The sequence below is a fragment of the Acanthopagrus latus genome, chromosome 17 (assembly GCF_904848185.1).
Source record: "Acanthopagrus latus isolate v.2019 chromosome 17, fAcaLat1.1, whole genome shotgun sequence".
Taxonomy (NCBI): domain Eukaryota; kingdom Metazoa; phylum Chordata; class Actinopteri; order Spariformes; family Sparidae; genus Acanthopagrus; species Acanthopagrus latus.
The window spans coordinates 14128092-14146498 of record NC_051055.1 but is presented as its reverse complement, the minus strand read 5'-3'; the positions used below and the strand labels follow the sequence as shown (position 1 = coordinate 14146498).

The window sequence follows — 18407 nt, the reverse complement described above, 5'->3', positions numbered from 1 at the left end:
AATCATATCAAAACACAATAATGGGTTACATCCAAATGTATGTATTGCACTGACAGAGAAATGTAAATGGTTTGGCAGAGGACATGATGAATTATAAGAACAGGTGGAAGTCATCTAATGAGACTGTTGCAGCAACAAGCATTAAAACATGTTTATTTTTCTATTGCGTTTAACCAGTGGTGGGGGAATTGAAGAAATTGTCTCTTACTTGGAGGCTAGATTCACATATATTTACATTTCAACAAGATACCCTGGTGACAAAATAGAATTGTTGGTGTGTACTGCACATGAAACAGCATTTACTTTTCTATGGCATCCTGTCTTTTCCACTATTTTCACTACTGTCAAGGGCCAAACTCCTGTTCTCTCAGATCAATAGAATATCAATGAAGTTTTACACTTTATGTGTCCTGTATTTGTTATGGGATATTCTGCAATATAGAAAGGCATGTTGCTGATGACAGAAGAAAAGGTATTATCATATTTTTTAGGACAGACATTTTAACAAACACATATCTTTAGTCAGTTATTGTGGATGACTCATTATTGTACTGAGAAAAGGAATTCACAGCATGTACCAAGATAAAGAAAACAGATGCAAGTTTGTGATGACAGTGGTTCAGAAAAAAAAACAACCAAAAAACCCTGACTTGCACCTTGTGTGTCACTGTGTGTTACAGGTTAGGTGTCACACAAGTTATCATCAATGTCTCAACTTCCTAAAACAAACCCGTGTCAGCAGTTGTGGTATTTTCACTTCTTTGTCATCCCAAGCGTTCAAACTAAAAAGGAGAAGTGTCTCAATCATGCAAATAGGATCAGTAGAATACATTTCGCCCTGTAGTACAGCTGATGACAATGGGGTCTTTTTTTAACGTAATGTGTTGTTTATTTCTGGTTTGTGCGCCGCTTGCGACAAAAGTGACGAGTTATTGCATTATACCGAATACTATTTACGTCAATGCCCAATTAATATGTTTTAATCTGATCAAGTACGTTTTTAAACCTGTTTAATGTGTTTTTACACTTTTGAACCCTCGTGAAAGTCTCGTTTTCTGGGTTATTCTATGCATCTCAACGCATCTCGGTTGGGTTCGTTCGTTTTGGGTGACCGTCGACGTTTTCTGTCATATGGCAGAATGAGCCCTGCCATTTTGTTGTTGCATTGACAGTAACATTAACATTAAAGAAAGAGTCTTGAAATCGTCGCTTAAGTTTTGCTGGTTGTAGTCTGCACATGTAACCACTGCCTACGCTTGCTGGTTTCAGACAGGAAACCCTCAAACGTTTTCTCACACAACACGAAGCGTTGCTGTTCAACGGGCGGCGCTGTGGCGATAAACAAGCGGCTATTGTGCCTTTGACGGGTTGCCTGCCATCAGAGGGAATCTGTTCAGTTGGCTAGCGGAACAACAGCAGCAGCGGCAGCAGCGGATGGTTCAGATTCGGCTTCGGTTGCCATCCTCAAACCGAGATTTCTTTCCACTTTCTGTTTCTGTGTGAAAGGTAAAGTGACCTTTTTTGTCACCACAGACAACAAGATGAGCTAAAGTAATGTTATCACGAAAGCTCACAGATTTTTGTAACGTTAATGTGAACTCAGGTAGCTCAGCGAACGCCAGCGTTGTGTTAGCCGTTAGCTAGCTTGTTAGACGGAAACGGATTTGATGGATTAGCTAAAATGGTTAACGGTGCAGCGCATCGTAGTATAACAGCGTTTAAGGTTATGGCGAGGAAACCTTCAAACGTTTGTTTTAAAACAGCCCAGATCGTGGTAGAGATGGCTGTCGCATTGAGCTAACATGGTGTAATTTTAACAAATCCAATTTAGCGATTAGTCACGTTTAGCTAATGGCTCGTCTCGGCTGTATAACTGTTAGCGAGTCATTTCCTTTATGAATTAGCTTGTGTGGGGGATTAGTTTGTAGCAACCAGGCTGCATCTCGGACTCCGTATATCCATCAGTAATCCTCTTTGCCACAAATAATGTAACGCACTACTTCCTGTAACCTCTTTTAGGGATAGAAATGTTTGTGTAACCGGTTATGTAACGCAAAGACATGTGCTCATGTTGTTATTTTCGTTGCTACCCAGAGAGACATGTCGAGGTTGTTTCAGGCATGTTGAGGGGCAGATGAGTTTGATAGGTGAGCGTGTCAGTCAAGAGGGAGCAGCTGCTGTAGTCCGAGGCCGTGGACGTGCAGTTCATTAAATACAGTTTGCAAGAAAGGAGCTTTTGTTCAGATCGCAGTCCTTAGTAGATCACTGAATCCCATTTGCCAGCATATTCCACCGTTTTCCCAGTTAACCAAACCTTTAGAATATGTTGAACTTCATCTTAAGTGTTAAGTAGATCCTGTGATTCAAAAACCAAACAAGGATTTAAAATATCTTTTCAGTGTGTCTGTGCAATATGAATAATGCATTACTTATTTGTTTCAATCAGGTGACCTTGTCTTGTATGGAATGACAACCTCACAGAGATATATTGACTCCAAACCAGCGGGTAAGTTGACACTCTGCTGTCAAAAGGCACAATCTACACGTCAGTTCATCATGTGTTGATATACTTCTCTGTTGCCATTGTCCCGTTTCACAAACACACATTAGCTCGGTTCGCTGACATGGAGTGGCAGACACCAGCTGTGTCGGAGAAGTTCCAAAGCCGTTTTGGCCGCCGGCCTGGAACATCGGATAGTGGGGACACTGGTCTTGGCACCTCAGCATCTGACAGTACAGAAGGTGATGACTTTTGCTTGTTCCTTCCCTGCCTGTAGCATGTGTTGCGTAACGTTGTTATGAAGTATGTCTGTCAGCAATGAAGCTCCAGTTTGCACTCTAGAGTTAGATTCTTTTGTGGTGACTGTTATCTCTATTATTGTCAGCTTTACAGGATTTTTGTATTCTAAAATGTGCTTTTTAATGAGTAAACTATTATATTTTTAGACTGGTGTTGAAGCTGATTTAAATGAAGAGAACAGTCATGCCAGGCCGTGTCTTCACATTTCTCTTGCTGTTTCTTACGTTATTTATAGAGTGAGAAAAATGTTCATGATCCACTGAGGATGCTCGGGAGATTTGCAGAGGTAGATTAAAGTCCCATCCTAAAAGGCCCCAAGGCTCTGCTGCACTACTTTGGTGTTATGGGTTGATCAGGAGAACGGGGTGTTGCTAGGACTGGACTGTTGGATACTGGACCTTGTCTATGGAGAGAAATGTCACATTGAAAGAGTTTTTAGTTTAATACTGGTATGATTTTTAGATGGGAGTATCCTCCTGGAGAAAATGTGTAATCTCACTAGAGATGGGGTGTGTGTATGTGCTGTATTTGCATTCATAGACTGAGTGGAAAGAATAGCAAACATGCAGTATCAGAAAGGTTCCATGTAATGGCTGGCCCGCTGGGGGCAGCTGGTCCCATGTGTAACAGGAAACATTACAAAATAATACACTGGCAAATGATCAGAAGTGTATAAACACTGTGGGGTTTGAACTTCACAAAGCTGGTATTCATGGCAGGGCTGCCTGTTGGGGACTATTCATAATGACTTCAAACAGGTCAACAGTCTTTTTCTCCTTGCTTCTCGTTCCAGTGGTGTGTGTTTGCCTTCCAGAGGTCGTCCTAAGGATGCGTTTAACACTAGAGCTGCCATGATCCGTTGATTTTAAAGAAAATGAGTTGCTATTTATTCTGATAAAAGATTTATTGTTTTTAGTTTTTAAGCTAAAATGTTGATGGTTTAACTGCTTAGATGTGAGTATGTGCTGCTGTTCTCTGTCATTCATGAGAGTAAATGAAGAGTCTTTGGGGTTTGTAATGTTGATTAGACAAAAGAAGCAATCTGAAGCCACCACTTTGGGCTCTAGGAATTATGAGGAGCATTTTTCAAAATTGTTTGACATTTAATACACTAAACAATTAACTTTGAATATTGATTGTACATTAATAGATAAATGAAACACAAATCCCTCTATTGTAGCTTTTTTTTACACATTATGTCTAAACAATAGCACCCATAATCGCTCTGAATAGCTGACTAGTAGCCAAGCTGTATGATTCAATTTTATACATTTCTATAATGATGTTGTTCTGAGCTCACTCCTTCATAAACTGCTGTGTGTTTTTAGAACTTCCCTGATCCCCATGGTGATGTAACGACCTCTGCACACCTCCCGTCACCTGTCCAGTATTCAGATAAACATCACTAAAGCTGAAAGGGAAGGTGTAGAGAGTAATTAGTAATATGAGTAGATGCATATCTCCTGCACCTTCCGAATGAACAGTAAGACATGTCTTGAGGTGTTTAGTGTTCTCTCACAACCCTTGAGGACCTGTAGGACAACATTACTTGAATGATTGAAGTTGCCTTCAAGCACATGGTGACCCAGCTCATTTTTACATCTTTTGTACAGTTTGCACATTGTTTTTCCAACCCTCTTACATGTTTATGTAGTCTGTGCATACTTAAAGCTGTTGTCTTTGCATGGGTTTATTGCTGAATGTAACTTCTTTTTTACAGGCAGGACTTGTTTGGTACAACTGTTGATCACGCAACTGGTAGAGCTTTGTCCCAGCATTTAAATTGACAGCCGTGCCTAGCCACATGACAGTTAGCCCCAAATTTAGCCACAATAATGACCAGTTTTAGATGCACATTTTTTTTAAAAAGAATAAGTAAGTGTTGTTAGTGGCCTGGGGTTTTACAGCTACAGGTAATTGGCATTATGTTATATATTCTCCAAAGGAATGTCTGTTGAGCAAATATGAAGCAAATGTTCTTCTTGCAGAGCAGTTTAGACTTGTTTGAGCCAGTCATGAGTAGGTGGACCCTGGAGGCTTTCTTTTATATCTGTAGTTATACCCTCCCAAAATCTTGATTCATGTTGATTTCTCAGTATGCCTTTTTACCAATTAGTTTTCTATGTGATCGTGAAGAGTCTCTAGTTTGATGAGGTTGTGATTTAAACTGAGCAGAATGTTCATTATTTGACTTTGCATGTACGTGTGTGTGATGTGTATTTTAGTGGGAGGAGGAAAGGTGCTTAAATAAGCGGCACCCACAGATCACTCTGTAACCTGAGATGTGGGCTATTAATACCCCTAACCTTTCCTGTGTACGCCTGTTTGTGCTCAGAGCTTCATACAAGCTGGTTCGACTGTTGGAGGACAATACAACTTTGGGGACAGGGACTGTCTACTGCAACGCTGTCCGTCTTAGCCTCAGAAGTTGATTTTGGTACTGTCCAGAAATGCAGAGAACGGACTGTTTTGATCGAAAGCGTTGTGCTGCTCAGCTCTGCTCAGTTCAGCTTTAGAAAAAAATGCCTCAGCTAATAACATGTTTGTTGCGTTGGAGTGAATGCCAGATTTCCAGACTTCAGCAGGTCTCTCAGGTTTGTAGAAATCAGAGTTATGTAACTTTGACTTGTGTTGGAGCTTGCAGAGATCTCTGGTGGTTGGTTGTGGTGATCTTTGCTGTGTTTTTGAAGGTCTTCTCTAAGTATAATGTGATCTCTGAGGTTTCCAAATGAAGACAGTTAAAATTTTTGTGCATGATTTAATGAAGCGGTTTGGGAGTGTACTCTGAGGGTGGTTATCTTTGTGTGCCTTTAAGGGAATGATTACAGGGGGTTCTGCTAATTAAAAAGGAACACTGTTTAGTCAGCAGTTCTATGGTAACAGAATAATTATCTTACATGTAAACTCAGTTAGACTAACCCAGGTTTTATCAGTTCTCTACTGCAACATATTGTTTTTGTTAATCAGGTAATCCAAAGTCTTTATTCTGCACATTGGTTTAAGTCTATAATAAGCCTATTCCCTGGGTTGAGTCAGTCTGAGCCAGTTAATTCTTTCAGTGGTGACACCTCATCATCAAAGTAGGCCACCCATAAACCCTGCTGCATCTCCTTTACATCATTGACTGAAAATAGAGAAAATGGCCTGCGGTATTGCTCTAGATATTCTGCACTGATTTAACAAGGTCTGTCTGTATGTTAAATGGGATTTCTAATGACTTGTTCTTCTTCTACTCTTTAAAGATTTCTGCAGTACCACCAGCAGCAGCCCCCCTTTCCAGCCTATCCGCAGTCAGATCCCCATACCCACTGCACATGTCATGCCATCCACGGCCGGAGCCCCGGCCTCTAAGCCCCAGTCATGTTTCCATGAGGACTCCCTGTCCTCTGAGGGACACAGGTCTTCGTCTGGCTCCAGAACCCCAAGTGGCTCCACCTCAAAGTCTTCCTCTCTCTCCAAATCAGCATCTTCGCCCAACTTGGATGCTCAGGTTGGTGTGGGAGGTGATTTCGTGGGGCCAAAACCAGACTGCCTGAGCCGCTACCGCAGCCTCGTCAATGGACTGGACCACTCACTTTTCCCTTCGGATCACACGCGCGTGGACGAGGGCCAGAGGTTTGACACTCCTGCTGTGGAGCCTACGCTAAATCAGTCAGTGCTGCTAGGGGGGTTATGCCCTGATGTCAGACTCCGATTACAAGCTACTGGGATTAGAGACCCCTCAGACTGTGTGTCTGAGGCCTACAGAGGAGGCATGGAGCACAGCTATAAAGTTCTGCCTGAGGCAAGGCCTGGGGTTCCCGGCACAGCAGAAACCTCTAATCAGAGGGGCGGTCAGTCTGGTACGGCTGGATCTCCTGGAGTTTATGCAAACCCTCTGAGCCTGCAGACACAGGCTCTGCTGAGGGAGCATGCAGGCACCAAGGGTTACGATCCACTGCGGCAGGACAGATGCGGTGAAATGTCCAGCTGGCAGCAACAACAGCAACATAAGCAGCAACTGGAGAGTTTACGCCTGCAAGTGGAACAAATGCAGGTAAGCATTTATTTTCATTGAAAAAAAACATGCTAGCGATATAGACAACAAACCAAAGTAGAGTAAAGTTTCTTAATCTTGTTTTAGCTGTTGTGAATGGGCTGAGGTGTGTTCTCTGAGGAGAATACTTTGGCGTAGACATGTGGGGCAGTCGGTTGTTTGTGGACATCTAAAATTTAGGTCCCGACACATATATAGGTCAACACTGGAAATGCAGCGCTCCACTGTATAAAGCCTGAAGCCATACAGACGCCCTGTCCTATTTTGAAGAAGGACATGTCAAGTTAATCAGCAAAGTCTAAATCACAACAACTTTAAAGGGTTTTTGTGAGGTTTATGAAAAAGTTATTATGCTTTTAATGCAGAAAATCCAATGCTTGGTCAACGCTTGTCGCAGCTTCTCTCTTGTAAGCTGTAAAGAGCTGTTGCACAACAGCTCTTTACCAATTCAGCAATGTTGACAGATGCTGACCAGTCTGGAGTGACTGTTGCCACTTCCATCCGCTGTGTGCTGACTAATACACTTGCGTATCATTACACAATTTGGAAAAAGTTAACTTATTTGAGATAAGACTGAGACTTGGTAGAATAATCAAATACAAAATCTAACTGGACTCATCAGGATATTTACTTTCAAGTGAGTTTTTGCCTCATAAAGGAAGTGATTGACTGTTAAAGCATCCATTCATTCATGGTGCTCAACATATTCCTCAGGGCACCAGAATACGCTGACATTTGGCAGTTCCTTCAGTGTGTGTTGGAAAAAAGACTTTAAATAGTCACTGAGGTGTAATTACATTCACTTCTAAAGAGAGAGATTGGCATGGCTGGATCCTCATCAAGTTCTAGTTCTCCTTTGTGATCGCCATTTGAAACTGCCATGTTGCTATTGACGTAGTTCCTACTGTCAGATGTGTGCTGTCTGTGATATAAGAATAATTTGTCTGACAGGTCAAGTCTAAGGGTTACTCCAAAGCTGTCTGCATTTTGTTTCATGCCACTACTTTTTGTATTTCTGTCAATATCTGTGTAAATTGTACTTCACACTGTCTATACTGCCCTGAGATAAAGTTGATAGCCGCTGTCAGGTGAGCATGCAGTTTATTTATTTTCTGTCATCACCATTACATATGCTCTCCAAGTGCTGCAGCTCTGACTGTCAGATGGTTTTTGTCTTTTTGTTTCAGCTGATGAGTGCTGGAGTGGGTCAGTACCCATCTCTGTACTCTACGCCAACTCACTCAGATTCTGGCAAGTGGGATGCTCTGGTCAAAGCCAGTGAGAGTTTGCTGAAGGAGAAGGAGCTCATCATTGAGAGGCAAGTGCCTCACGTAATTTTACATGTGGGGACATTATGTTGAGGGGAAAGAATCTTTGTCTCCCTGTCTGATAATAAGGAAATTAATCTTGACCTCATACTGTGGTAAGGGTGCTGATTTTATTGGTGTTCTTGTGTTGTGATGATGCTTGGACCTGGTCGTGACTCAGACAAAAGCAGCATATGATCCAGTTGGAGCAGCGTCTGAGGGAAAGTGAGCTGCAGGTCCAAGGAGCACTCCTGGGCAGAGGAGCTTCTTACGGGGATATGTTCATGCTGCGGCTGCAGGTTAGTGAAAACATTGACTATCTTGTAAAAGCAACACAGAGAACCCTGTATTATACTGTCATCCTTCTTACAAGCTATTTACCCTCAAGAATATTTATTGAAATCTTGGTATCACATGGTGGCTTTCCAGGAGGCTCAGAGGGAGAACGTGTTCTTGAGGGCGCAGTTTACTGAGCGCACCGACTGTGCCGCCCTTGAAAAGGCGGAGGCAGAGCGCAGGCTGGGGGCAGTCGAGGCCGAGACGCGCCGACTGACTGACAGCCTGAAGGAGGCTTGTGAGAGACACTCAGAGGAGATGAAGAAACAGGAAGAGAGGGTTGGTATTTCCCTGACGTGTTTTCTAACAGTGTTGAAAGCAAGCATTTGAAGGGTATAACAAAAAAATATGGCACGATAAAATGAAGATATACTGTAATCGTAAATTTGCATGTAGTTTTTGCAAACTGTTCACTTTGCTTCTGTTTTAGTAGCATTTGTTGGATGAGAACTGCATTTAAATTTCTATACTTGGTAATGAAGAGAAGCTGTCAAATTCAATCAAATTTCCTGCCTCAGTTTACAGGAAACAACTGTACAGGAAGCTCTTTACTCTGCCCACAGGAGCAGAAATTCTGTTGATAAAATCACTGTTATTCTCTAACATAAATAGATCCCACATGCTGTGTAGGACTGATAACAAAAGTCCACTCACTAAATTTCATATAGACCGATGCAGGAAAGGTCCTGAAGCAGCTCCTCTGTGGCTGATGTGTGATGGTGTTCTGATTGAACAATCACACATTTGAACATTAAGTTTTCTCACTTTTTTCTGAGTTACGAATGAGTGTTGCACCTATTACTTGCTAAATTTGAGCATACTCTCCCACTTACACAGATCCGCAGTCGAGACAAGCACATCAACAACCTAAAGAAGAAGTGTCAGAAGGAATCTGAACTGAAGAGAGAGAACCAGCAGCGTATCGAGACTCTGGAGCGCTATCTAGCTGACCTGCCCACCTTGGAGGACTACCAGGGCCAGAACAAGCAGGTAAGAACCATTTCGTCCAATCTTACTACATCATCTTTGATTTAAATCATTACATTTGGATTTCCGTTTTTTTGTTTTACATCAGCTTCTAGAGGCTGAACAGCAGGTCGCTCAGCTCCAGGATAAAGTAAAAGAGTTGGAGGTCTGTCTGGAGACGACGCGCTCACAACTACGGGAAAAAGATGCACATCTGGACGACCAGAAACGCAGGGAGAGAGACCTGCTGACCACCATTACTGAGTATGCACAGAACAAAGTCTTACAACAGTCTGCCATCCTCTCAGTGGGAACATTAATTCAGAAATAACTTTGCATAATGTGTTCTTTTCGTTTTGTCTTCATCAGCATGCAGCAGCGGGTGCAGCAGGGCCTGGAGGATGGAGCCAGACTGCCTTCACTGGATATTGAGAAGCTCAGAGGAGAGAACAACACTCTGAGAGAGGAGCAGCAGAGACTGAAAAAGGTCTGTTGGTATTTGTCTGTTCTGTGTTTTCTCTTTTAAAAGCTCATTTGGGTACTTGTAGTACTTGGGAGGCAGCTCTCATTTGAATACTTGGAATGCCTTCTTTCACAAAGTACTGTGGTTTTACAAGAAATTTTGATTTAGTAGGGCTGAGGCAAAACATTAGCACTGAATGTAACTTTAATACAGCAGCTGGACCTCACATGTTAACCTGAGAACCACAATTTTTAGACATTGTCATTCTGTGCCTCCATGTATCGCCTGTGCAGACCTATATTGCAGTAAATTAGTTTAGACTTTACTTCTACCAAATACTAGAATGCAAAAATGGCTCATTCTGTTTGATATAAGTATAGTTTATCTGTTTGACTCAAAATGACTCCAGCTTCAAAAAGTCGATCTGAGTGAGGTCAGATTGACGTGTGTGTTCAGTTAAAGTTTAACCAACGAGAAGTGTTCTATCAAAGTTTATTTCTGTTTATTGTAGTTAAAGCAACATGTTAATTTGTCGATAATGATCAACAGCTGTTGAAACAATTTAAACATTTTCTTGGTAATATTTATTCATCTGGTTTGTCATTACTTTTAGAGCGAGGCAACTCTTCTCTGTAATGTTTACCATGTTTGCTTTGCTGGTGTATGCTTCCTCAAAGTAAACAATTATGGACACTCACACACACAGTTCCCATCAAGCCCAGGTCACAACTTCCCAGTCCCAAAGAATAAGCAGGAGAACGTGATGATAAAATTTGAAAGATTGTTTAAAAGCTCAGTTTTATTTAATTGCAGGTCATTGAGAAGCAGCACAGGATGATGGAGCAGCTCGGCTCCCAGATCCAGGTGTGTATCTCTTCACACTGATTCTCGGGAATTTGTTTGGTTACTGTCCTGTTTTATAGTCTCATAACATTTGCAAATGTTATGTTTGTGTCTGCAGGCTTTGGAGGAGCAGATATCTCAGGAAGAGAACAGCTCTCAGGCTCTCAGAGAAGAGGTGCTGGCCAAAGAGCAGAATGTGTTAGAACTCCACACAGCCATGAAGGAGGTGAGATTGATAATCCCCCCCACCCAAAAAATGCAACTGTGTGTCTTTTGACAAACCTTGTTAGAAATCGCCTGACGCGGGGTAATGTTGACGCTGACGACTGTGTTCCAGCTGTCGGTCCAAAACCAGGAACTGATGGAGCAGAATCTGACCCTGCAGGAGCAAATGAGCGATGGGGAGGAGAAAAGCACCAGTCAGGCCTCCTCTGCTCTGCAGCCAGCAGGGGCTCGCCTCACACAGAAGCTTCATATAGAAATTGCTTCCTGCCTCAGTGACTTGCGCTCACTGTGCAGCATCCTGACCCAGAGAGCGCAGGGACAAGACCCCAACCTCTCCCTGCTGCTCGGCCTCACATGTAAGCACTTCTTGAATGCTACTCTTCTCTCTTGTTGATAATAGAGCTCAGGCACCTCCTCCAGGTTCATAGGCATTGTGCAGAGGTGTTGATGTAGATTTTAGTCATTTCCACATCTGGATAAGAACAGGAAAAAATTCAAACCAAAGCCAACCAAAATGTTCATGGCGTTGTGGCAAATATTGGGCAATATAGATGCATGCATAGTCATGTAATGCTTCTAAATTTCAACCATAACCTAACATACATTTTCATTTGTAATTTAGGAACAGTGCCTCTCTTTAAATGTAACACTGTTTGCACAACGTATCAGACACATGTTTTGCTTCTCCAGCGCCCCCTCCGGTGGCAGAGCAGGCAGAGAACTGGATGAGTCCAGAGGTGCTACAGAAGAAGCTGGTTGAAGCTCAGCAGCTCCGTCGAGACGTTGAGGAGCTGCGCAATGTGATACTGGACCGTTACGCGCAGGACATGGGAGAAAACTGCATCACCCAATAACCTCGCCACCCAGGTGACGGAAGGAACTCTCATTAAGCCCCACTTCACCTCTGAAGTATCTAAAACGGGCTTGTCTTTCAGTTACTGAATGTCAGACAGAGAACTGGATTTTAATTTCCTTAAAATGAGGACAGAGGAAAGCCCAAATGGTTTAGCTCCTCCTCAGACAGACTGTACATCAATTCTCAAGCCTGCCTGTAGCTCAGATCCCTCCCATCCCCCTCCCCGGTGAGTTCATCTATTTCAGTCCAAGGGCTAACAGAAAATAACTTACCTCTAATACTTGATCCTCTTAAGCATTGTATGTGCGTGTGTGTGTGGTTTTTTTTTTGTTTTTGTTTTTTTTTTTAAAATGATGACATGATACTGTCCGTTACCAAACAGTCTTATACTTTCTGTTCCACTCTAGTGGATAAGTATTTGTGTAGAAGTCCCACAAATATAATTTATTTAAATCTCAATTTCCCTCTCGAGGGGAATTATTCAAGAAGTGGTTGACAATCAACTGAAACTATTTTGCTTTTTAGTGAATTCACAAGGAACATGTTACTGACACGCCATTATTTAAAATGGTGTAACATGAGACTCTGCTGTGAGGTGTAGGACTCGACAAATACCAAATCAGCTTCTCGCACCGAAAGGCCTCCCAACAGTTTTATTACCAAAGAAACTCTGGCCGAAGCAGCCTGTGAATGTCTGTGAACGCTTCTCTCTGCTGCAGGCCTCGTTCTGAATGAACGCCAACCATGTGCCTTCCTGTCACGTTTGCAACCACAATGCTAATTCATTTTTAGACCAACCACAAAGGGCTGTTTGCAGCTGACTCTTCCAATATGACCTTTCTCTCAGTGTATCAACCAGTAGGATAGTCAATACATTCCCTGACTCTGAATGTAGCAGATAACTTTGGGCTCGTGGTCGCCCCCCACACTGTTTTGTTTTTTTTGTCCCTGGTAGATAAACTAAGTTAGCTGAACCTCTTCAGTCTGTGTGACGTTTGTAGAATCTGAAAACTTCACAGTATACTGTTTATTCAGGTTGATATGACTGACTTGCATTTGACAGTATTAATCTTCAGTATTATTTATTTTCTTTGTTTGCATTGACAACTCAGTGAGTCCCCCCTAATGTGTTTCTGACTCTAACAACGTGCTAATGTGTCCACAACGTGTAAAGGTCCCATGAAGTGTCTTTAAGATAGTTCTCTACTCCTGTGGTTTTATGTGTCGTATTAGATTAAATGTTTGGATGTTGAATTTAATGTCAGGAGGGACAAAGATTTGCAGGTGGCAGTGGGACGTGTTTTGATCCCACATGATGATGATGATGATGATGATGATGATGAGAAGAGGGGCTGGCTGGATCACCCCAAAATCATTGATCACATTGGTACTGGATGGAATAAGCCATTTTAAAAAAAAAACCTAAACTTGACACTTTACAGGAAGAGAAAGGGATTTTAATATGAAAAATATGCAACAATGACCTTTTTATGGACAAAAGTCACACAGAACAACACACCCAGGGACACACAAGCCATTTTTCATTTCATGGGACCTTTTTTAAAAACTCGATTAGCACAAGATTTGTCTTTGGAAAGTCAGGCTCCGCATGCCTTAACATCTCAAATGTTTTTGCAAAAGGGAAAAAAGATGTTTATATTTTCATACTTTTGTCCTCGTTTGTATTTGCATATTTTAGAAATAAAGATTTTCAACATTATGTTCTGCACTTAGTTTTGATTTCAAATTTCATGTGGATTTGTTTAACTGCATTGGCTATCATGAATACCAGCTTTCTATAACTTGGATCCTCTTGGTCAAAATGTCACACTGATATTGCCTTCGACCAGTGGTAGACTGTAATGAAGTATATTTACTGAAGAAATATACTTGAGTACAATTTTGAGATACTTTACTTGAGTATTTCCATGTTCAGCTGTATTCTGGAGGCAAATGTACTCTTTACTCTCCTACAGGTATGTGATAATACAAGCTACTTATTACTTGCAGATTACACATTGCATCAGAGTCGAAGTAGCACTCTTAAAAACGATTTATTGGCAATCAAGTAAAAAAGTATGAAAAGATTTTGATGATTAGAAAAATACTAAATATCAGAGCCATCAAATATTTAACATCAGAGGCTTTGACACTTCTCCTTTGAACCATTTGTATGGGTGATTCTCTCTTTTACCTAAGTAATATTTAACATTGGCGTCTGTTATATATAACTTTTGGGTACTCTCTACTTCACTGCCAATGTCTTGATTGACATATTACACCGTTTCTTTTCTCAGTGTCATGAAATGTTTCTGGTTTCAGTTACAGCCATTCAGTGCACAGTGGACCACCAGTCCCTGTCCTTGTTTTAAGTAATGGTCCCAGTTCCACATCACGAGGTGTACAGTTTTTACCTTTGGTAAAAAAAAAATAAAATAAAAGAGCAGGATTGGTTTGGTTTCATGGATATCCCAGTGTGACATCTGAGACATGCCACAGAGGGGAGAGCAAAAGTTCTTATAATAGCAATGAGTTCAAGTGAGTGAGGCTGAGTTCCATTTAGCTACGTCAGTTTCATGGTCCTGATGCATGCTGGCTCACGGTGCAGCCAAATGTTATTAGTAACACAGATGTTTTTGGTGCTACGTAATGTCAGAAGGTCTGCTGTGAGAAAGGCTGCCTTAAAAAAATCCTTTACAAGTCGTGCGTAGCTGCTTTATGAGTTTATTTTATAAGCTTCAGTCAGTGAGTGATGGGGAGACGTTTCCTCATTCGCAGCAGCAGAGTAGTGTTAGTCGTCAGCCCACATGACTGGAGCGTCTGGCGGTCGTCATCGTAGCAGCACTGCGGGTACACGCTGATGATGTCATAGCCGGGGAGACCACCACCTCTGTAATGCAAGAAATTCAGTCAACCGTTGCCACATGTTGAAAAGACAGAAAGAATTTTTGACAGCGCTGGAGGACACTGTCTCACCTGTGTGAGTCCAGATAGTGTCGCAGCTGGCCGATTGTTTCTAGGAGGCACATCTTCAGTATGAAAGTGTGATTCCCATCTTCTGACCTCAGCTTGAGCGTGATAACATCACGGGCTGACGCGGTCCGGTCAGTGTTGAGCACCTGCAGTCTGTAATGTCGAGAATTTAAACACACTTCATATGTTGATCATTATAATAGAGGCTGAGACTCCTTCGCATCAGATCTGACTGGTGGTCCACATCACTCAGCTCTTGCGTGCTGGCTCTCCATGTTGACCTGGCCTATTTTTTCAGACCAGTGCGTACGGTAATCCCCCACGATCAACCGCTGTGGTCGCATCAGCATTTTTAATCAGCCTTTACATCATGTCATGTGTTCCGTCAATCTAGTAATTCCTTTAACCTCATAAACTCAGTTTTTCCTTGTAACTTTGACATGGTTGATAATTATTTCCACATCATCATATGTACAGAGCATCTTGTGTCTTACACTGAGAGACTAAACCAAAAATGCAACATTTTCCTTTAGATCCCAGATGGAAGTAGTGTGGAATCATGGGAGTGTTTGTCTTCACTGTTAAACAACCACCGATGCGCAGTAAAAGTATCTATTTTCCTCATATATGTTATTATGATTGAAAAAAAAAACGCTATCAGTTGGTTCCATCAATGCAGTGGCAGGTGATGGAAAGCCTCATTTAGTGGCTGAATGTTATGTAGCGGCTGACCACCACCGGTTTGTCCACTAACTGTCAGCGTAGGCTCGCATAAAGGACGACAAAATGTGCAGTACCTGTCCTTCATGGCCTGCAGTGACGGCGTGTCTATCAGGATCACAGAGTCGCGGCTCTGGGCATCAGATGAACCCTAGTGAAAGTACTTGTTAGATAATGAGCCGACTGCAGTGAGTCAGTACAAGTACAGACAGGAAGGTTGGTGCACTGTAGGGGGTTCGTACCTGCAGGACGCCCCTCACTGAGTCCCTGATATCAATCACACGACCAGCCTTTACTACCACCTTTGGTAACCTGTTGACGAACTGATCCACGCTCATCTTCTTGCCTGAAGAAAACATGAGAATGATGATGAAGACTATGACGCGTAAGGAGTATCAGTTTTTAATGTTTGCAGGACAGAGCGGATTCACCTTTCCCCCCTCGAACAGCCTGACCCTCACCAGGAAATCTGTCCCACGGTGGCCGAAAGACGAATTCCTCATCTCTCCTGTCATGAACCTGCGCAGAATATAACGACAAGTAGCAATTCTTAAAAAATTTACTCATCTTCTAGGTCGGAGAACAAAAGGAAACAAACCTCAAAAGGGACGCCATCTGGGAATTTTCCTTGAAGCTCAGATGGAAAATACCCGGCCATCAGATCTTGCATGCACCGCTGCATAAACCAAAGAAAGAGAGTGAGGAATCACAAAAGAACAAAGCGTAGAGTATTTTGTACAACCTTCTTAAGCTAACCTGGGTGCTGTCCTCCTGATAGGAGCGGAAAGGACCATCAAACATGACGATCCCGTTGCTGTAGAGACTCAGTTGAATGGGATCCTTCTTTGCCAACTGCGCCCCTGTAGCTGTCGATCGCACGAAACACTCGCCGTCCCCTGTGAGGATGTTCAGCTCCCTGATCCTCTGCACCACCAGGTCAAAGTTCATGCGGAAGCTCCTGACCGCAGAGGCGTCTGCGCAGGGAAGACAGCCAGAACGTTAGGAATCCTTCTGGTAGAAGCGTAGGCCTATAAGGAAGTTGGCAGATAAAAGCTACCTGGCTGCAGATGACCTCTCCCTGCGCTCTGTGCCTGATCACTTTCGGCTGAGTCACCGCTGGCACCGTCTCCCACCCAGATCAAACCGTAGTCACTCAGAAAGCTCTGCAGGACAGCGTGGTGATCAGCACAGTTGGCAGCGGTGTAATCACAATACAAACACATGAATGTTTAATTTAATCAACCTACCTCCATTTCAATCACTTGATTCTGCAGTCTCTGGCACCTTCTCTCAAGATCGTCTCTGCAGCTCAGCTCATGTGTGCTTTCTGAACCAAAACACCGGAAATGTAGCCACAGTCAAAACCCTTTTATCAAGCGATATGTGACATATATAACACTCAGGTCTGTTACCTGATTCGTTCAGAGGCCTTCGTTTTTCCTCCAAAGCTGAGATCCTTTCATCCTTAAAAGAACATTTAAAGTAAGAGTTCAACATGTTTGTAAGGCGTGTTGTCTGCATGTCTGGAAGAGTTGCGTGTTCACCTTGCGCTCGATCTCCCGTGCTTGGCTCCTCACTGTCTTCTCCAGCAGGGTCACCCGCTGCATCATGGCAGACATCAGCTCAAAGTCGCTGGGTGGAACACCTGGAGCACGTAACGTACGTGAGAGTATCCTTCACACTCACATAAATATATATAATATATTGATTGAGTAAGTAAAGATCAATACCTACCACACGATTGGATTTAGGTTCGGTTTTCAGTTTGATTTCCATTAAATAAGAGCATAAAAATAAATTAAATAAAAAATAATAATACTAATAATTATACCTTTCTTTAATGAGGTGTTTGACTTGGAAATGGAGGCATAGTTAGCTGCAGGATCAGAGGAGTCATCATTGTCAGCCAATCCTGCCTGAAATTCTGAAAACAAAAACCACAAAATTATGTGAAACTCAAAAAAAAAAAAAAGGGGGGGGGGTATTTGCAGCCCAGTATAATCACAATCACCATCCAATAATATAATTCATATCAGCAAAACAGTCACAAGGTAGACAGACAATGTTACAACTTTTACTTGTCATGCTTCAAGTCCATTCCTTACTTATACTTGTATAATACTACTTATCCTTATATAAAGAATATGTAAACATACAGTATATTCCTCATATTTACACCATGCAGCTATATTGTACAATTCAATGTCTGTGTGCATTTATATACAACACCCCTTGTGTTTCACAGTTTATGGGTGCAACTGACCTTATTGCTCATATAAAGGGAGATGGAGTGCATATTGCCTTTATTAGTATTATTTCAATATGATTTTTCTATTATTCGGTCTCAGCTTTGCCTTGCTTCATCTTTATCTGTCATTCAATCACTCATTTCCTCTGTTTTTGACTCTTGATCTGCTGTAACGAGTGAATGATGAATAAAAAAAACACGTGTCTTTTCTCTCCAAGCTGCTGTTTCAGGGAGCCGTCAGTGTTTAACGCAGACTGACAACATACCTTTTAGCAGATCCCTCCTGAAGGGCACCTTCTGTCTGCCCCTGCGGGTCAAACACAGGTTAACACAGTGTGTTTCCTGAGCGGTTTGCGCTAGTTAGCACCTGTGTGTTACCACGCAGCGTGCGTGTGACCTAACTTACCCCTGTTCACTCAGAGGGTCCTGCAGGGGGGCGCGTCTCGTTTTCTTCAGCATCGACAAAGGTGAACTCATTTTACCTGCAGCAGCAGCCGTGCATCACACACTCGTTCCTGTTCAGAGGGCTGCCCTGTGTTTGTTTGGACGCTGTTGCCAGTAGCAACGCGGAGGGAGCCGTTGAGATGTGAAATGATGGCTGGATTGTTTCCTGTTTCAGCCACAGGAGGGCGCT

General features: G+C 42.5%; 2 protein-coding genes across 6 annotated transcripts; one reads left to right on the top strand and one right to left on the bottom strand.

Moving 5' to 3' along the window:
• Positions 1–1348: 1348 nt before the first annotated feature.
• cep85 (centrosomal protein 85) lies at positions 1349–13552 on the top strand. 3 transcript variants are annotated; one of them, XM_037075744.1, is made up of 14 exons: positions 1349–1506; positions 2447–2506; positions 2611–2742; positions 6043–6836; positions 8024–8154; positions 8325–8442; positions 8573–8758; positions 9317–9469; positions 9555–9709; positions 9815–9932; positions 10722–10772; positions 10870–10977; positions 11089–11332; positions 11667–13552. In XM_037075744.1, exons 2-14 carry the CDS (start codon positions 2467–2469, stop codon positions 11828–11830), a joined length of 2394 nt encoding a protein of 797 aa, XP_036931639.1. In that variant the 5' UTR covers positions 1349–1506; positions 2447–2466; the 3' UTR covers positions 11831–13552. The 3 variants fall into 3 exon arrangements, with proteins under 3 accessions (XP_036931639.1, XP_036931641.1, XP_036931640.1); XM_037075746.1 differs by lacking the exons at positions 1349–1506; positions 2447–2506 and adding an exon at positions 4129–4218 and having other exon boundaries at positions 2610–2742; positions 11667–11830; XM_037075745.1 differs by lacking the exons at positions 1349–1506; positions 2447–2506; positions 2611–2742 and adding an exon at positions 4262–4283 and having other exon boundaries at positions 11667–11830.
• A 981-nt stretch (positions 13553–14533) lies between these two features.
• On the bottom strand, positions 14534–18349 carry ubxn11 (UBX domain protein 11). 3 transcript variants are annotated; one of them, XM_037075748.1, is made up of 14 exons: positions 18180–18349; positions 18040–18080; positions 17357–17449; positions 17070–17170; positions 16938–16989; positions 16773–16852; positions 16583–16688; positions 16282–16499; positions 16124–16201; positions 15987–16044; positions 15768–15871; positions 15603–15676; positions 14809–14958; positions 14534–14722 (listed from the first exon to the last, which is right to left on the bottom strand). In XM_037075748.1, exons 1-14 carry the CDS (start codon positions 18248–18250, stop codon positions 14575–14577), a joined length of 1374 nt encoding a protein of 457 aa, XP_036931643.1. In that variant the 5' UTR covers positions 18251–18349; the 3' UTR covers positions 14534–14574. The 3 variants fall into 3 exon arrangements, with proteins under 3 accessions (XP_036931643.1, XP_036931642.1, XP_036931645.1); XM_037075747.1 differs by having other exon boundaries at positions 15957–16044; positions 18180–18347; XM_037075750.1 differs by lacking the exon at positions 18040–18080 and having other exon boundaries at positions 15957–16044; positions 18180–18293.
• Between the last annotated feature and the right edge of the window lie 58 nt (positions 18350–18407).